Source organism: Schistocerca serialis, chromosome 3, assembly GCF_023864345.2.
Source record: "Schistocerca serialis cubense isolate TAMUIC-IGC-003099 chromosome 3, iqSchSeri2.2, whole genome shotgun sequence".
In the NCBI taxonomy this organism is placed as follows: domain Eukaryota; kingdom Metazoa; phylum Arthropoda; class Insecta; order Orthoptera; family Acrididae; genus Schistocerca; species Schistocerca serialis.
Genome location: NC_064640.1, coordinates 87,315,203 through 87,336,330, shown reverse-complemented (window position 1 = coordinate 87,336,330; position 21,128 = coordinate 87,315,203). Strand labels below are relative to the sequence as shown.

Sequence of the window (21,128 nt, the reverse complement as noted above, 5' to 3'; positions counted from 1 at the left end):
CCAAAATTTATGGAAATAGCATGGCCACTCACTCATCTGTTGAATAAAGGAGTGAAGTTTTACTGATTAGTGGAGTACACATATGTGTTCAGACATTTGAAAGAACTGTTAACAACTTGACTGATATTATTTTTTCCAAATTATGAAAAGGAATTTGTGTTGCCTATAATAGAGAACAACTACCATACTACAGAGAAAGATATGCTGAGTCTCATATATAACATAACATATTTTCAGTGTTTTTTATATGGGTGAAAATTTAAAGTCATAATGACTCAAGCAAAATTGAATTGGCTGTTACGATTAAAAGATTCATTGAGTAGGTTAATGTGCTGGAGGCTAGCACTCAATGTATTTGATTTTGAGATAGGTCATGGAAATGAAGATACGGATGGGCTAGTCAGAAAGTTTGTGCTTTATAATGAGTAGATTCCACCACTGCAGAATGGCAGATTGTGCAAGAAACTGACAAAGACTGCAAGTGCAACCACAATTCGTTGTACACAATCGAGTGTCATTTATGTATGAATCTCAGACATGTTCTGGTTCCAGCTACATTCTGAAATCAAGTATTAAAGCAGGTGTGTGATTGTATGTTAGCAGGACATGAAGCTCATAGTACAACAGAACAAATTTTAGCCAAATAATATTGGCAGCGAATACATAAGCAGGCTGTAGAACAGTATGTCAAGAACTGTGTACCATGCTCACAATGAGCCACATTAAGTCATCAGCATATTTCACAGCAGAGATTACTGGAGGCCAGTAAACCATTTGAGATAATTGGTTTGGACATCTTATGTCCTTTTTGGCAGACACCTACAGGAAATCGTTACATCTTAATGATAATACATCACTTTTGCACTACATAGAAATGATAGCCATTCTGAATGAACAAGTGAAAACCATGGCATAAGCTGTGGTTAATAATTGCTTGTTAGAGTTTGGTATTCCAGAGACAATTATTGACCAAGGCCATAATATGACACCAGAGCTGATGAAGCAGCTTTGTCATTTGTTGTGAATTCATACATTAAGAATTAGCACATTATACCCACATGCAAGTGGCAGAATGGAATGGTTTCAGCAGATAACAGGGAAGATGATGAGCCACTATGTCAACAGGCATCATGATGCCTGAGATACACCATTACATTAGGTTGTTGCAGCATTCACTTCAAAGCTTCATGAGAGTGCAATTCTATTACTGTATGAAGTAGTGTATGTATATAAGATGCCATCACCATGTGAGAGAGTCAAACACACAATGGAGGAAAATTTTGTGAGTACCTTAGAGACGGTATGGTGACAAATGAAGAAGTTAATACGAATGCCCTAGAATAGCAGGATTGAATGGGACAATGAAATGCCAAGTTGCCTAAATACTGTATTGTCTGGTCAAGATGTCCTTGCTAGTGAATGTGAAATTACAACTCCTTACTCAAAAACAGTTGTCCATGTTGGACATATTCAAGCCTGGCAAATTGAGCAAGCTGGTCACATGCAAAGAAATAAGAGATGGGTGATTGGAGTAGCAGACACTAATGGCAGTTATGAATGCTATATGGTACTTCCATATTCAGTGAAATGGGTGACTTTAGGCAAATCTGTACATATTAGAGGTATGGAGATTTTTCTAGTTATACCGGATAGAAAAATTCATGCACTGATGGCAGCAGAAAAGGTGCACTGATGCCAGAGGGAGCATGTTGCAACATTCTCTCCATAATGATCCAGACTGTCATGGGTACATGGGACATCCTTACAACCCACCCATATTTTTAGAAAGTAAGATCCCACTGGGTGTACTCAGTTTGTGACTCAGTCATAGCTATTACCACCTGCTATGAATAAGGATGCTACAGGGGAACAGAATGGTTAGAATTACAGAACAGTGAGATACTGCTAAATGAGACTCTGGGGCTGACTTTTTGGCTTCCATCAAGACTAACAAGGACAACAGAAAACCTATGTATCCTCTGCTGTAACTACCCAACAGTCCTTTCGAAACACTTCCAGCAAAGAACATAACATACCTCAATAATGCCCTCAATTCTACCACAGTTAGTTCCCTTGAGAAGCTATTATCAGCACAGAATGGGCACACTAGGGCAGTAATGTTCTTTCAGCATATTCAGCAATATCACAGCAGACACCAACACTGGGTAATTATAATAGGAATTAAGTTCTTGCGAACTTTCTCAATCCTGGCCATTACTTGTATGATCTATATCCAAAATCAATAGTGAGCCATTGTCTACTCAAACTCCCAGTCTATTATCTCTAATACAGCAGTCTGAATGCAGGTTTGATCAAAGTGATGGAACTTTGTGAGTGACTCAGTCACCCTAAATTGTGTGATAGACTGGATAGGGAAGAAGGAAAGACAGTGTGTAAGGATTAAAGAGTGGTGTGAGAGAGAATCCACAGCAGGTGTGGTAGGAAAAGAGTAGGCATAGTAGTACCATATTGTTTTAGTAGTTCTCAGGAACAGCAGCAGAAATGGATTTAGAAAACCAAATTCTCCCAACTGAGTAGGAATTGTTGCAGCTTTTTTTTCACAGGCAGGCCACAGCAGGCAGTCACAAAACATGCAGGCCAGCCACATATATAATCAGCTATCTCAGATGGTTCCATGCTTCAAATAGGATTCGCTAAGTCAAGGCCACTCGTTTGGTGCCATTGTCTGGCACTTGGCATGTCTGCTTGCCCCTGCCAGCTGCTCTGGGCTGTGGACAATATAGGCCAGCCCAACCTTGAGTCTGCTGTACTGCAGAGCTGTCCACTCTTCTTGCATTGTAAAGGCCACACTGCCGCCAGCTGTCATTATGTCATCTCTGTATTCTGCTGCTCCATGGTCACACTCAATGCCACCAGATACGGTCAGCACCTGATTGCAGCTGTCCATCTACTGTATGAAAAACAAGAATCTTTAATTGAACCAGCACTCTTGACTCTATGCTCGCCACAATACTTGAAGATTCCATTCCCATAGCATCCCACATGTGCCATTCTGGGGACAGAAGTGGCCATCCTACAGCACAGACGCCAGCATAGCAATCAATATGAATGCAGTACCATTACAGGTCAGAGTGTGGAATGTTAGAGCCTCTAATCGAGTAGGTAGCTTAGAGAATTTAAAAAGGAAAACTGATTGGTTGAAGTTAGAAATAATGGGAATGAGTGAAGTTCAGTGGTAGGAAAACAGGGCCTCTGGTCAGATGAGTACACGGTAATAAATACAAAATCAAATAGACATAATGCAGGAATAATTCTAATAGTGAATAAGAAAATAGACGTTTAAGTAAGCTACAGTGAATAGCACAGTCAATGCATTATCATAGCCAAGATAAACAAAAAGTCAACTTCCCCAACAATAGTAGAAGTTTATATGCCCACTATCTCTGTAGATGAGAAAGAGACTGAAAGAGTGTATGATGAGGCAAAAGAAATTATTCACATTGTCAAGGAAAACAAAAATTTAATTGTGATGGGAGACTAGAATTTGATAGTATAAAAGGAAGAGAAGGAAAGATGGTAGGAGCTCTTTGTGGTGTGGGGGAGTAGCCATGTATGTGAAAAACGGCATCGCATTTGAGGCAATTGATGTTTCAAAGTACTGCACTGAAAAGGTGTTTGACTGTTGTGCAGGTGTGGTTAAATTTAACGGAGCTAAACTTCTAACTGTTGTTATTTATAGATCCCCAGACTCCAATTTCACAACATTTTTGCTAAAGCTAGAGGAGGTTCTTGGTTCACTTTATAGGAAATACAAAAAGTTAGTTATATGTGGTGCCTTCAATATTAATTGTATAAGTGATTGTGCAAGGAAGAGGATGCTGGTAGACCTCTTTAATTCATATAATCTTATGCAAACCGTATTCTTTCCAACGAGAGTGCAAGGGAACAGTAGAACAACCATAGACAACATTTTTGTTCATTCCTCATTACTAGAAGGGCATTCTGTTAGCAAAAAGGTGAATGACCTTTCAGATCATGATGCACAAATTTTAACTTTAAAAGATTTTTGTGCTGCAACATGTGTTAAATATAGTCATCAGCTGTTCAGGAAAGCTGATCCAGTTGCTGTAGAGACCTTTGTAAACCTTATAAAGGAACAAGAGTGGCAAGATGTTTGTAGCGCTGATACAGTAGATGATAAATATAATGCTTTTCTCAAGACTTTTCTCATGTTCTTTGGAAGTTGTTTTCTACTAGAACGTTAAAAACAGGGTACTAGCACAAACAGGCAGCCTGGGTGGCTGACTAGAGGGATAGGAATATCTTGTAGAACAAAGTGGCAATTATATCAAAACGTTAGAAACAGTCAAAATCTAAATGCAGCAGCCCATTACAAACAGTACTGTAAGGTGCTTAAAAATGTTATTAGGAAGGCAAAAAGTTTGTGGTATGCAGATAGAATAGCTAAGTCTCAGGATAAAATTAAAACCATATAGTCAGTCGTAAAGGAAGTTGCTGGTCTGCAGAGACAGGTCGAGGATATAAAATAAGTGCGTAGTGTGAATGTCCATGTTACTGATAAGTCGCATATATGTACAGTATTTAATAATCACTTTCTGAATATAGCAGGTGAACTAAATAGAAACCTAGTCCCAACAGGGAATCATATAGCGCTCTTAGAAAAAAGTGTTCCGAGACTGTTACCTGAAATGCTCCTCCATGATACTGACAAGAGGGAGATTGAGTTAATAATTAAATCAATAAAGACCAAGAACTCTCATGGATAGGATGGGGTATCTAGCAGAATACTGAAGTATTGTTCTATGTATGTTAGCCCATTTCTCAGCCATATCTGTAACTTTTCCTTTAGGAGTGGTCGGTTTCCTGACCGATTAAAGTACTCGGTAGTGAAGCCACTTTATAAAAAGGGAGACATTGATAATGTTGACAATTTTAGACCTATTTCTATGCCATCGGTGTTTGCTAAAGTTATCAAGAAGGTTGTATATACAAGGTTACTGGAGCATTTAAATTCACATAATTTGCTGTCAAATGTTTAGTTTAGTATTAGAAATGGTTTAACAACTGAAAATGCTATATTCTCTTTTCTCTGTGAGGTTTTGGACGGATTAAATAAAAAGTTGTGAACGCTAGGTGTTTTCTTTGATTTAACGAAGGCTTTTGACTGTGTTGACCACAAAATATTACTGCAGAAGTTGGACCATTATGGAGTAAGGGGAGTAGCTTACAATTGGTTCGCCTCTTACTTTAAGAACAGAAAGCAGAGGGTAATTCTCCACAATATTGAGAGTGGTAGTGATGTTCAGTCCCAATGGGGCACTGTTAAGTGGGGCGTTCCCCAAGGGTCGGTGCTGGGGCCACTGCTGTTTCTTATTTATATAAATGATATGCCTTCTAGTATTACAGGTGATTCAAAAATATTTCTGTTTGCTGATGACACCAGCTTGATAGTGAAGGCTCTTGTGTGTAATATTGAAACAGTAACAAATAATGTAGTTCATGAAATAAGTTCATGGCTTGTGGAAAATAATTTGATGCTAAATCACAGTAAGACTCAGTTTTTACAGTTTCTAACTCACAATTCAACAAGAACCGATATTTTGATCAGACAGAATAGGCATATTGTAAGCAAGACGGAACAGTTCAAGTTCCTAGGCGTTCGGATAGATGGTAAGCTGTTGTGGAAAGCCCATGTCCAGGATCTTGTTCAGAAGCTAAATGCTGCTTTATTTACCATTAGAACAGTATCTGAAATAAGTGACACTTCAACACGAAAAGTAGTCTACTTCGCATATTTTCATACGCTTATGTCATATGGTATTATTTTTTGGGGTAATTCTTCTGATTCAAAAAGGGTATTTTTGGCTCAAAAACAGGCTGTTCGAGCTATGTGTGGTGTAAGTTCGAGAACCTCTTGTTGACCCCTATCCAAAAATCTGGGAACTCTGACATTGCCCTCACAGTATATATTTTCTTTAATGTCGTTTGTTGTTAGCAATATTAGCCTATTCCCAAGAGTTAGCAGCTTTCACTCAGTTAATACTAGGCAGAAATCAAATCTGCATGTAGAATGCACTTCCTTGACTCTTGTGCAGAAAGGAGTGCAGTATTCTGCTGCATCCATTTTCAATAAGCTACCACAAGAACTCAAAAATCTTAGCAGTAGCTCAAACTCTTTTAAGTCTAAACTGAAGAGTTTCCTCATGGCTCACTCCTTCTATTCTGTTGAGGAGCTCCTGGAAGAGCTAAAAAATTAAGCAAATTCCAGTGTTACATTGTTGATTTTCTTCATTTAAACTTACGACTTGTCACCTGAATATGTTTTTTTATATTTCATTTTATCTGTTTCTAATATCGTGTTATAATTTCATGTATTGACTTGTTCCATGACCATGGAGACTTCTCCTTAATTTGGTCCCATGGAACAATAAATAAATAAATAACAAATAAATAGGACAACATGGGCTATGGGGAAGCCACCTGGTAAAATTTTATGCTGAGCTTAATTTAATCATTGCAAACACTTGGATTAAGTATCATGAAAGAAGATTGTATACATAGAAGACACTATAATATTTCAGATAGATTATATAATGGTGAGACAGAGATTCTGAAACCAGATTTTAAACTATGAAACATTTCCAGGGGCAGATATGGACTCTGAGCATAATTTATTGGTTATAAACTGCAGATTACTGCTGAAACAATTGCAGAAAGGTATGAAATTAAGGGAAGGAAACCTGAGTAAATTGAAAGAACAAGAAGTTACTGGTTGTTTCAAAGAGAACATTAGATGATAATTTCCTAAAACATGAGAAAGGAATACAATAGAAGATAAATGAGTAGCTTTGAGAGATGAGATAGTGAAGGCAGTCAGGGGATCAAATAACCTAAAGACAAAACTTAGCAGTAATCCTTAGATAACACAGTAGATACTGAATGTAGCTCATGGGAGGAGAAAATATAACAATGCAAATGCAAATACAAAGCAAAAGGCAATATGAAGTCTAAAAATGAGACTGATTGAAAATGCAAAATGAATAAGCAGGAGTTAGCTAGATGACTAATTCAAAGAGGTAGAAACATGCTGGAAGAAAGGTCGATGACACCTACAGGAAAATTAAGAGACCTTTCAAGAAGAGAGACTTGTATGTATATCAAAATCTCAGATGGCAAGCCAGTAGTGAGCAAAGAAGGAAATACTGAAAGATAGGAGTCGAACATACAAGTGCTATGCAAAGGAAATGAACTTCAAGACATTATTAGAGAAAAAGATGAAGAAGTAGATGAAAATAAGATTGGAAATATAATACTGTGAGAAGAATCTGTCACACTGAAAGACCTAAGTGGAAACAAGACCTTTGGAGTAGGTGACATTCCCTCAGAATTATGAAGATCCTTGGGAGAGCCAGCCTTCATAAAATTATTCCAACTGATGGTAAGATATACAAAACAGGCAAATTACCCTCAGTCTTCAAGGAGACTAATAATTTCATCTCTGAAAAAGACGGGTGCTGATAGATGTGAATACTACCAAATCATCAGTTTAATAAGTCATAGCTGCAAAATACTGACCCAAAATATTTACAGAAGAGTGGAAAATATGGCAGAGGCTGACCTCAGGCAAGATCACTTTGGGTCACAGACAAATGTAGGAATACATTCAATTTGGCTTAGATGACAGGCTGAAGAAAGTCAAGTATTCTTTTATAGCATTTGCAGAATTAGAGAAAGCTTTTGACAATGTTGCCGGGAATACACTTTGTAATTCCACAGCTTGCACTGAAAGTAGACTGCAGTTATAAAAGCTGAGGGAACTGAAATGAATGCAGCAGTTCAGAAGGGAGTGAGACTGGGCTTAGGTTACTGATGACATTGTAACACTCTCAGAGACAGTAAAAGACATTGAAGAGCAGTTTCATGAAAGGGACACTGTCTTGAAATGAGATTACAAATAAAATAAGTGTAATCGAATGTAATCAGATTAAATCACATAATGCTAAGGGAATCAGATTAGGAAATGAGGTACTAAAAGTATTAAATCAGTTTTGCTATTTGGCCAGCAAAATAACATACGTTGGCCAGACTAGAGTGGATATAAAAAGCAGACTGGCAATAGTAACAAAAGCATTTCTGAAAAAATTGGAATTTGTTAAAATGAAATATAAATTTAAGTGCTAGGAAGTCTTTCCTGAAGACATTTGAATGGAGTGTAGCCTTGTATGAAGTGAAGGATGGGCGGTAATAAAATGGAATGTGCGATTAACTGGAATGTGCGATTAACATTTGTGACCAGGATCTATTTTCTAGGAAAATTTGGCAATAGGGTGCAAGTGTTTTTAAGGGTTTTTAGCTGACACACACACACACACACACACACACACACACACACACACACACACAGGGAAAATTCACAACCTGGCAACCTGGCCGGGTGTCAAACCTGGGGCCCTGGGATTCAGAGGCAGCAATGCTAATCCTAAGACCATCAGCTGCTGACACAGGGTGATAAACCGGTGAGACAAGAAATGAAGAGAAGCTTTTGAAACTTCGTCCTGCAGGAAAAGGTTGAGATTAGATATGTAGATAAAATAACTAATGAGGGAGAACTAAATTAAATTGGGAAGGAGGTAAATTTATGGCACAAGGTGACTAAAAGAAGGGATGATTTACAGAAAAAATCATGAGGCATCAAGGAGTCATCAATTTGGTAATGGATGGAAGTGTGTAGAGTAGAAATGGTAGAGGGAAACCAAGGCTTAATACATTAACCAGGTTCACATGAAGTTATGCAGAGATGAAGAAGCTTGAACAGGATATGCTACTAAGGAGAGCTGCATCAAACTTGTCTTCAGACTGAAAACCATAACATCAACCATTTTTATTCTCATCTTAATGAAAAATAATGGTAAACAGGAGGCAGTAGATGGAAAATAACCTGTATAAGGAGATGGATCACTATTTACTAAATTGAGAAGGTACTTAGCACTGGTCATCCATGTAAAAGAGGGCACAATAAATATTTTGCCAAATTTATAAATCACTCTAAATTACATGAGTCAGTTAGTGAATTTATTTATGAGCTTCAATACACAACACCACTGCATGTTTTTCAGCAAAAATTTTTTAAGATTTGAGTATAGCTATGTGTAGATAGTTGGAGGAGGGGGGAATCAGCTCCTGAATAAGATACTGTTGCCTTAGTTACAAAGAAATGGGATAGTAAGAATATCTAATGAATGAAAATATGTATGTATTCTTCAGTTGTGAACCTCACTAAATATGCTTGGAATTTTATGGACTGAGATGCTGCAAAGATCCATCAGTGCACTTTTACAATATACTGCTGATGCAACTAAACACTATTGTGAAGACTATGTTGAACAGATGCACATTATATGTTTGTCTCTGAGATGGTTGTCAGTTATACAGATTTGTCCTGATCTCTCACTGCAGTTTAGGTCATTATGTTGAAAGCCAACTGATCATAAAGCTCTGAATGCAATCTTCAAATATTTGTTCTCCTATCTACACTGAAGTGCCAAAGTAACTGTTATAGGCATGCATATTAAAGTACAGAGATATGTAGACAGGCAGAATACAGCACTGCAGTTGGCAACGCCTATATAAGACAAGTGTCTGGCACAGTTGTTAGATCGGTTACTGCTGTTACAATGGTAGGTTATCAAGATTTAAGTGAGTTTGAACATGTTGTTAAAATCGGCACATGAGCAATGGGACACAGCCTCTCCAAGATAGCGAAGTAGTGGGGATTTTCCCATATGATCATTCAATGAGTGTACCATGAATATCAGGAATACAGTAAAACATCAAATCTCTGACATTGCAGTAGCTGAAAAAACATCCTGCAAGAATGGGACCAAAGACAACTGAAGAGAATCATTCAACTTGACAGAACTGCAGCCATTCTGCAAATTGCTGCAGAGTTCAATGCTGGACAATCAGTAAGTGTTAGCATATGAATCATTCAATGAAACATCATCAATGTGGGCTTTTGGAGGTGAAGGCTCCCTCGTGTATCATTGATGACTGCATGACACAAAGCTTTATGCCTCAACACCAACATTTGACTGTTGATGACTGGAAACATCTTGCCTGGTTGGACGAGTCTCATTTCAAATTGTATTGAATGGATGGATGTGTACGGGTATGGAGACAACCTCATGAATCCATGGACCCTGTGTGTCAGCAGGGGACTGTTCAAGCTGATTGAGGCTCTGTAATGGTGTGGGGTGTGTGCCGTTGGAGTGATATGGGACCTGTAATATGTCTAGATATGACTCTGACAGGTGAACCATACGTAAGCATCCTGTGTGATCATCTGCATCCATACATGTCCATTGTGCATTTCAACGGACTTGGACAGTTCCAGCAGGACAATGCAACACCCTGTACATTCAGAATAGCTACAGAATGCTGCCAGGAACATGCCTCTGAGTTAAATACTTTTCCTGGCCACAAAACTCCCCAGACATGCACATTATTGAGCGTATCTGGGATGCCTTGCAATGTGCTGTTCAGAAGAGATCTCCATCCCCTTTTACTCTTACAGATTTATGAACAGCCCTGCAGGATTCATGGTGTAAATTCCCTCCAGCACTGCTTCAGACATTAGTCCAGCCCACGCCACATCCTGTTGTGGTTCTCCTGCATGTTCATGGAGGTCCTACATGATATTAGGCACGTGTATCAGTTTCTTTGGTTCTTCAGTGTATTTTGATGGTAGAAAATCTAATACAGTTTCTTCAATGAAAATAGTATTATTTCATATTCAGACATGAGATATGTGGTTTCTTGATGCATTTGAGGTATCTGCCAGAAAATGTTCAATCAACTGTAAGTATGTGAAAATTATCACAATGTTACAACCAAAACAAAATGATACACAATGTACTAATGATGAGTATTTAATACTGTATGGAATATATATCGCACCAAAATTAATTCATACATCACCAAAAGACTCTGAAAACACTATAATGCCCCAGTTTAAGTCTCATACCACTGAAAAGATGAGTGAAATAGATATTAGTGTCAGTGGCATAGAGAAACAGCTGAAATTGTTAAAATTGAACAAAGCCCTAGGGCCCAATGGAATCCCTGTCAAACTCTGGACCCAATTTTCAGCTGTGTTAGCCCCTCTTTTAACTATAATCTATCATAGATCATTCAAACAAATATTATGCTCAGTTTCTGGAAGACAGGACAGGTCACACATGTCTACAAGAAGGGTAGCACTGGTGATCCACAAAACTACCATCCCAAATCCTTGACATGCATAGGTTGTAGAATCCTAAAACATACTATGGGCCCAAACATAGTGATATATTGTCCTCCATGTGAACCAGCATGGACATTGAAAATGCAGATCACATGAAGCCCAACATACACTTTTCACAGATGACATGCTGAAAATCATGGATCAAACATTTAGTGAGATACAGTATTTCTCAATTTTCTTAAAGCTTTTGGCTCAGTACCACACCTACACTTATTATAAAAAATATGATAGTATGGAGCATCAGATGATATTTGTGACTGGATTGAGGATTTCTTGGTAAGGAGGCTGCAGCATGTTATCAGGGATCGAGAGTCGTCGATAGATATAGAAATAGCTTTGGGTATACCCTAGAGGAGTGCGTTTGGTCCCTTTTTGTTCATGTTAGATACATTAATGACCTTGTAGACAATGCTAACAGTATCCTCAGACTTTTTGCAGATGATGCAGTAATTACAATGAACCACAGCCTGAACAAAGCTGCAAAAATATTCAGTCAGACATTAAAAAAATTTCAAAGCAGCTCAAAGATTGTCAACTTGCTTTAAATGTTTGTAAATGTAAAACTGTACACTTCCTGAATGAAAATACTGTATTAGTGAGTCACAGTTGGAATCAGTAAACTCACACAAATACCTAGGTGTAACACACACAAAGTGGGGACATGATATGGAACTAACACAAAGGTTCAGTCATGGGTAAAGCAGGTAGCTTACTTTGATTTCTTGGTAGAATACTAGGAAAATTTAATCAGTCTACAAAGCATATTGCTTACAGATCACTTGTACAACCCATCTTAGAATATTGCTCAAGTCTGTGGAACCCATATCAAGAGGACTAGCATGAGATATTGAGCATACACAGTGAAGGGCAACATCAATGGTCACATGTTTGTTTGACCCATGACAGAGTGTGTCACAGAGATGTTGAAAGAACTATCCCAGAAAAGTCTACCAACAATGTTCAATGTTTCAACAACTGGATTTAAATAATGACTCTCGGAGTACACTACAACCCCCCCCCCCCCCCTTCCTAACACATATTGCTCCCATGATGATGAGATCAGATTAATTACAGCACAAATGGAGGCATTTAAACAATCATTATTTCTACACTCTATATGGGAATTAGATATGAAAAAGCCATATTAATTGATACAGTGAGACATAGTGTCTGCCATGCACTTCACAGTGACCCTGAACAAATTCCTTCAACTGTCAGAAAATTATTAGACAGTTTGGAAAACTGGTTCCAACTAAATGGGCTTAAACTGAATATTGAGAAAACACATTTGCTGCAGTTTAAAACTAAAAACTGTAATGTAAAATAATTTCACATTAGTAGTAGAAACCAAAATCTGAAAAAAGTGGACTGTGTTAAATTTTTAGGCATGCATTTGGACCAAAATCTATCCTGGTCTTCACGCATAAAGTATTTAGCATGTAAATTACACAGCCTGACATTTGTACTGAAGATTCTGTTATATTCGACTAACATGGAGACAAGAAACACAGTTTACAACAGATACTTAGAATCAGTTATAAGGTATGGCATTATTTTTTGTGGAGGCACAAGCAAAATGACTAAAATCTTAGAATTACAAAAATCAGTTGTTAGATACATGTCTAATGCAAAACTGAAAGTATCATGTTGCCCATTGTTAAGAAATTTAACACATTCCGGTCGCTGCCCATAGAAACTATGAGCACGTATTTATTGCTGTAACAGTCAGTGCTCGAAGAATCTATGAGTGCCGCCCTCTTGATTTTTATTTCAGGGTGCTGCGTATTATATCTGTGCAGAGACATCTGGAGTTGAGTTTTTTGTTCTTGTAGTACATCGGTCAACCACTAGATAGTGTTCCTGCCTCCTCTAAGCTATAGCACCTACTATAAGTACTATGTGACTCAAAAAAGGCACCGAAACAATGCTCGTGCATTCATTCTTGCAATGTGCATCTGTAGTTCTCTTTATCACAAACGTTTGTTGTAAAATGGGGGACAGTTTCACTGAAGAGGAAATTCTGATGCTGCTTGAAGAATCTGGATCTGAAATTGGCGATGAGGGGTTTGAAACTGGAAATAGTTCTTCTGAAATACATGGTAATTATAATGGTCAGTCATTGCGTTTAGGGATGACAATTATATTCTTGGCAGTTTCACTGAGTTATATCATTTATTATGAAGGTAATAACCGGTGTTCCAAAAATGAAAATGGGCCATCAGATGTATTAGAAAAGGGTGAAGCTCCCATTCAACGAGGCAGAGGAAGAATGCAACAACAGCAGAAGTCCAAAAGCAACGTTGTTGACTGGGTAAATGACGATGTCCAACATCAATTACCGCTCTTTGAAGGTGTAGGTAATGTCTTGGTACCTTTGAATACCAAAAGTACTGAATTTGACTGTTGGAGCATCTTTATCGACACAAATGTCATAAAAAACATAAAACAGAAACAAACTGTTATGCTGCAGCAACAATTTCAAAATTGCAGAGGCAAAATAAGATAACTTCCAGGTCACTTTGGGCTAATTGGTCTGCTTTGACACTACATGAGGTGTATCAGTTTTTTGCTATAATTATTCACATGTGCCTTGTACACAAACCAAATGTTATGGACTATTGGAGAAATGAGCTAATGCTAGATTCCTCTTTACCTGCAAAAATCATGAAAAGAGAGAGATTTGGAACAGTTTACTTTACGCTTCATATGAATAACAATGGTGATTACATATGAAGGGGTCAACCAAACCATGATCCTATACACAAAATTTTAACTTTTTTTTTGATAAATTTGTACTGAAAAAAAGAACAGTTTTTATACTGGCGAGAACCTCACAGTATGTGAGGTTTATGTCCATTCAGAGAGAGAATGCGATTTTGAGTATATATCAAGAACAAACTGAGCAGGTATGGTATAACATTTTTCATTCTAAGTGATTCAGCAACAGGATATGTTTTGAACTGTGAAGTATACACCGATGCAGTGCAGATTCAGTGGTGCTATGTTTGTGCAAAAGTTGTCTACGTAAGGGTCATATACTGTACATGGATCACTTTTATACTTCTGTAAAATTCTTTGAAAGATTGTTTGATGATGACACATCTGCTGTTGGCACAGTAATGAGAAAGAGGCCTACCACAGGAATTCAAACAGTATAAGCTACGAAGAGGTGAAATAATTTTCAAGAGAAAAAAATCCATGCTAGCACTTCACTGGAAAGATACTAAGGATGTGTTTGCCCTTTCTACCAAACATAGTGCTACAAACACAAAATCCAGGGCTGGAATGGTAGAAAAGCTGAAGCCTGATCTCATACTTGATTATAATAAAAATAAAACTGGTGTTGATCATGGAGATCAGCTAGTTACCTACTATGATTTTCAATGATGAACAATGAAATGGTGGGAAAAGGTATTTCTTCATGTATTTATGATGTATGTGTTCAATTCTTACATTCTGTACAAGAAACTTTGGCCTTTCTCTCACAAACAAATCAGATTGTTTACTTTTATGGGGAACCTGGGAAACAAATACTCAAGAAATCAGGTGAAGCTGTCAATGAAGATGAAAAGCAGGGTTCAGAAGCAAACAGGCTAACTCCAAGGCATTTCTTTACTCATGTCCCATTGACAACAAGCAAGAAGTATGCTTCAAGGTACTGCATTGTTTGCTCTGAGAAAGGAGAATGCAGTACTGCAAACGAGTGAGAATGAGACCAGATGGTGGTGTGAAGAATGTAATGCAAGATTTTGTCTACCTGACTGTTACAAGCAATATCCCACAAAGACAAATTTTTCTCAATGAAAAGAGTTGTATAAATTCAATGAAATAGTTTTGTACAGTTATTTTATAATAATTTCTGATTTATTGCAGTTACAAAGTTTTTTCTACCTCTGAATCTTCTTATTTTCAAAGTATAATGATTCTGTAAATGTGTGATATCTTTCAAACAACTTTAAACAAATGTTGAGATGTAGGATGATAATAAAAACATCAGTTAAAAGGTTTTGCTTTTCTTCATTATCTTTTGGTCTGGGGCCATGCAAGAAAGGTGCAATAGTGTACGACTTCTAATGGATTGCAGCAGTCCTTGTGGTCAAACTGCAATGTGTTAAAATTTTATGTGCTCCATGTTTGTACATTTAGAAGTGATTATTTTTGTATACAGTAACTCCAAGTTATTCATAGACAATAAATATAAACACGAATACAGTACTAGGAAAAAGGAGAATTTCATGCTTCCCACTCATAATTTATAGCTGTTCACACAAACCCCAGAATACTTGGGCATGAAAATATACAGCATTCTAAAAAAGAAACAAGTCCTCAGCATGGAGATGGGACAGTCACTACATAAATGTTATTATTCCTTAGAAGAATTTCTTAATAATAATACGACAATCTGGGCAAGTGGCTGAAATTTTTGGTTAATTAAGCTTAGAAGTTTTATGTCTAATAAATGACTGTAATAATTATTCCCTCTTTTTACAGTAATACTGTGTTAGGCTACACACAGTCTCTGTAAATTATAAATTAATAATTCTTGTTGCTGTAATACATGTAAATTGTAATAGCAGTATTGATGAGTTCCCCGCACATTAAATCTTGTGATTTAACTCTGTTTGTTATGGGACAATAAAAATTCTGATCCTGATTACAGAGTATAGATGTAGATGTAGATTGGGAACAAATAGTCAAAACAAAAGTCTGTAGTATCAGTGGAGCACAAATTATAATGATAATGAAGAAGATTTCATTATGTTAACATAGAAGGCATATGAAAATCAAAGAGACACACAATTGTTGAGCAAATATTATCAATTAAATATGTCAAAATTTGGCTAATGAAATCAAAATTTTTGAAAGAGAAAGTAAAAAGAAATATAGGTTTTTACTATTCTTCAACAAACCTAAAACGTAGTATACTGCTTATAAAAATTATTACCTTATAATTGCACCAATTTTTGGCAAAAATATTGCAAAAAATACACAAACAGTAATAATTAATGTATTCAAGCAGAGCACATGGAAGAAACCAGGATACTCATTTTCCACCAGTGCTGTGAAGATCTGTGCTCTCAGCATGTATGTAATGAGTGGATATACTGTCACAAGCTGGAAAAACAGAAATAGTCTTGCTACCGCTGTCATGAGGTCCCAGTTTTCAAAATTATTCAACAAGTTCTGTAAAACAAAGTAGAATTTGTTATTCAGTTTTTTCTATTTTCCCCCTCAAACTGTATGCAATCACACTAGCAAAATCTGCTTGGTTATAAAGTATTCAGAAAATATTTATAAATTAAAAAAAAAATCATATATGCATAAATTAGACATATACTACAAGAAATCCAATAATCTGAAAGGAACTACTGTGCAGAATAATGAAGTGTGGTATAAGAAATCTTTTTAACTTAGATTTAGATACGTGGAATTTATCATTCAAATTTTACAGTTCTACCAGAAGTTATTGAAATGGAACTTGCAGAGGAAAATAATTTTTTGCATACAACAGTAAAGGCAGTGTTATTTAAGTTAGTATAGAGGACATAAAAAACATTATTCACAAATTTCACACAACTTACAATTTGCACCTAACTGTCCTGGGCAACGACTAACAGCAAATAAAGTGCTTAGTGAAATAGAAAACAAGATTTAAGAGTTAAATTCATGAATAATTACATTAAAATGGTATGACCAGCCTATTTATGAGTCTTCTTTAGATTATGCAGTAAAACACCACAAATTGATGTCCAAGGCTTGCTCTGACAAAATTAGATGAGATAAACTCATTTTGGATAAGGCTTTCAAGCTGAGTCATAACTCAGGCAATAGTAGAAATCATAGATTTCTTTCATACAGCAAATAAAGCTATTTGTGGTATATCATACAGGAATTGTGTCAAGCAGGGAAAACCAAAGTCAGGTTAATCTGAATTGAATAATGAATCCCTGAACTTAATCCACCTGAACATACAATTTCTAGCAAATAACCTCCCTGAATAGGAAATATTCTTTGAAAAAGTGTAGTGTGAAATGAGCACTGACTAAACACTGGCATAATAAGGAGGGATGCAACTTATACAATCCAGCTGGCTGTACCACCTTAACTGGTTACCATAGTTCCCAGATAGTGAAATGTGATGGTGTACATACATTAATTAAAGAAAATATGCACCTTAAAGCCAAAGGAATAGATGTTTAACATTTAACTCTAGAACAAAAACTTGAAGCTGCAGCTGTCTAGTTCCACAACTATGCAGCAATTGTAATGTTTATGTACTGGCCGACCAACACAGTCTTTAAATACTTTGTGGAGTATTTGGAAAATATGGCATTATCATTAGTTAAATATATGATGAATAGAATATTAATAACTGATTACTTTATTTTCCCAAGGACATGCAGCTTTACTGTATGATTAAATGATGATGGCGTCCTCTTGGGTAAAATATTCCGGAAGTAAAATAGTCCCCCATTCGGATCTCCAGGCAGGCACTACTCAAGAGAACGTCATTATCAGGAGAAAGAAAACTGGCATTCTACAGATCGGAGCGTGGAATGTCAGATCCCTTAATCGGGCAGGTAGGTTAGAAAATTTAAAAAGGAAAATGGATAGGTTAAAGTTAGATATAGTGGGAATTAGTGAAGTTCGGTGGCAGGAGGAACAAGACTTTTGGTCAGGTGATTACAGGGTTATAAATACAAAATCAAATGGGGTAATGCAGGAGTAGGTTTAATAATGAATAAAAAAATAGGAGTGCGGGTTAGCTACTACAAACAGCATAGTGAACGCATTATTGTGGTAAAGATAGACACAAACACCATGCCTACTACAGTAGTACAAGTTTATATGCCAACTAGCTCTGCAGATGATGAAGAAATAGATGAAATGTATGACGAGATAAAAGAAATTATTCAGGTAGTGAAGGGAGACGAAAATTTAATAGTCATGGGTGACTGGAATTTGGTAGTAGGAAAAGGGAGAGAAGGAAACATAGTAGGTGAATATGGATTGGGGGGAAGGAATGAGAGAGGAAGCCGCCTTGTAGAATTTTGCACAGAGCATAACTTAATCATAGCCAACACTTGGTTCAAGAATCATAAAAGAAGGTTGTATACCTGGAAGAATCCTGGAGATACTAAAAGATATCAGATAGATTATATAATGGTAAGACGGAGATTTAGGAACCAGGTTTTAAATTCTAAGACATTTCCAGGGGCAGATGTGGATTCTGACCACAATCTATTGGTTATGAATTGCAGATTGAAACTGAAGAAACTGCAAAAAGGTGGGAATTTAAGGAGATGGGACCTGGATAAACTGAAAGAACCAGAGGTTGTAGAGAGTTTCAGGGAGAGCATAAGGGGACAATTGACAGGAATGGGGGAAAGAAATACAGTAGAAGAAGAATGGGTAGCTCTGAGGGATGAAGTAGTGAAGGCAGCAGACGATCAAGTAGGTAAAAAAACGAGGGCTAATAGAAATCCTTGGGTAACAGAAGAAATATTGAATTTAATTGATGAAAGGAGAAAATATAAAGAATGCAGTAAATGAAGCAGGCAAAAAGGAATACAAATGTCTCAAAAATGATATCGACAGGAAGGGCAAAATGGCTAAGCAGGGATGGCTAGAGGACAAATGTAAGGATGTAGAGGCTTGTCTCACTAGGGGTAAGATAGATACTGCCTACAGGAAAATTAAAGAAACCTTTGGAGAGAAGAGAACCACTTGTATGAATATCAAGAGCTCAGATGGCAACCCAGTTCTAAGCAAAGAAGGGAAGGCAGAAAGGCGGAAGGAGTATATAGAGGATTTATACAAGGGTGATGTACTTGAGGACAATATTATGGAAATGGAAGAGGATGTAGATGAAGACGAAATGGGAGATAAGATACTGCGTGAAGAGTTTGACAGAGCACTGAAAGACCTGAGTCGAAACAAGGCCCCGGGAGTAGACAACATTCCATTAGAACTACTGATGGCCTCAGGAGAGCCAGTCACGACAAAACTCTACCATCTGGTGAGCACGATGTATGAGACAGGCGAAATACCCTCAGACTTCAAGAAGAATATAATAATTCCAATCCCAAAGAAAGCAGGTGTTGACAGATGTGAAAATTACCGAACTATCAGTTTAATAAGTCACGGCCGCAAAATACTAACGCGAATTCTTTACAGACGAATGGAAAAACTGGTAGAAGCCAACCTCGGGGAAGATCAGTTTGGATTCCGTAGAAATGTTGGAACACGTGAGGCAATACTGACCCAACGACTTATCTTAGAAGCTAGATTAAGGAAAGGCAAACCTACATTTCTAGCATTTGTAAACTTAGAGAAAGCTTTTGACAATGTTGACTGGAATACTCTCTTTCAAATTCTGAAGGTGGCAGGGCTAAAATACAGGGAGCAAAAGGCTATTTACAACTTGTACAGAAACCAGATGGCAGTTATAAGAGTCGAGGGGCATGAAAGGGAAGCAGTGGTTGGAAAAGGAGTGAGACAGGGTTGTAGCCTTTCCCCGACGTTATTCAATCTGTATATTGAGCAAGCAGTAAAGGAAACAAAAGAAAAATTCGGAGTAGGTATTAAAATTCATGGAGAAGAAGTAAAAACTTTGAGGTTCGCCGATGACATTGTAATTCTGTCAGAGACAACAAAGGACTTGGAAGAGCAGTTGAACGGAATGGACAGTGTCTTGAAAGGAGGATATAAGATGAACATCAACAAAAGCAAAACAAGGATAATGGAATGTAGTCAAATTAAGTCGGGTGATGCTGAGGGAATTAGATTAGGAAATGAGACACTTAGAGTAGTAAAGGAGTTTTGCTATTTAGGGAGTAAAATAACCGATGATGGTCGAAGCAGAGAGGATATAAAATGTAGACTGGCAATGGCAAGGAAAGCGTTTCTCAAGAAGAGAAACTTGTTAACATCCAGTATAGATTTAAGTGTCAGGAAGTCGTTTCTGAAAGTATTTGTATGGAGTGTAGCCATGTATGGAAGTGAAACATGGACGATAACTAGTTTGGACAAGAAGAGAATAGAAGCTTTCGAAATGTGGTGCTACAGAAGAATGCTGAAGATAAGGTGGGTAGATCACGTAACTAATGAGGAGGTATTGAGTAGGATTGGGGAGAAGAGGAGTTTGTGGCACAACTTGACTAGAAGAAGAGATCGGTTGGTAGGACATGTTTTGAGGCATCGAGGGATCACAAATTTAGCATTGGAGGGCACCGTGGAGGGTAAAAATCATAGAGGGAGACTAAGAGATGAATACACTAAGCAGATTCAGAAGGATGTAGGTTGCAGTAGGTACTGGGAGATGAAGAAGCTTGCACAGGATAGAGTAGCATGGAGAGCTGCATCAAACCAGTCTCAGGACTGAAGACCACAACAACAACAACAACAACAACATACTTTATTTTAGATGTGCTAGTGAAAAATTCTAAGGCTAGATTCTAGATACTCTATGGTCACACAACTTTTATTGCCTATGTAATAAATCTACCAGACAATGTCACTTGAAATACATGTAAACATGATAGTCAATAGGATATCATTAGCTATTGCTATCTCACCATGATGGCCTTCTTCTGAGGCCATTTGCAGTTGCAGATATTCACATATATGAGATTGAACCCAGGAAAATGAGACTACTCTATGGTACAACCTGAAGCATACTGACAGGAGTTCCATTTTCAACAGATATCAATCTTCTTGTAAATCACATGGAAACTTCTCACATACTAAAGCAACCACTTTTAACAGATAATGTCATTTTACAAACACCAAGAGGCCATAAGAGGTAGAGCAGTGGCATTTTTCAAAGCTGTGGTTTTTCTCC

General features: G+C 37.3%; 1 protein-coding gene across 2 annotated transcripts in view; it reads right to left on the bottom strand.

The window, feature by feature from the left end:
- LOC126469753 (sodium-coupled neutral amino acid transporter 9-like) overlaps positions 1 to 21,128 on the bottom strand; it is a 370,196-nt gene that overhangs the window by 5,256 nt on the left and 343,812 nt on the right. For both annotated transcript variants that reach the window (XM_050096967.1, XM_050096968.1), the window contains exon 11: positions 16,230 to 16,468. In XM_050096967.1, coding sequence (XP_049952924.1) covers positions 16,230 to 16,468 — 239 coding nt within the window. The remainder of the gene's footprint in view (positions 1 to 16,229; positions 16,469 to 21,128) is intronic.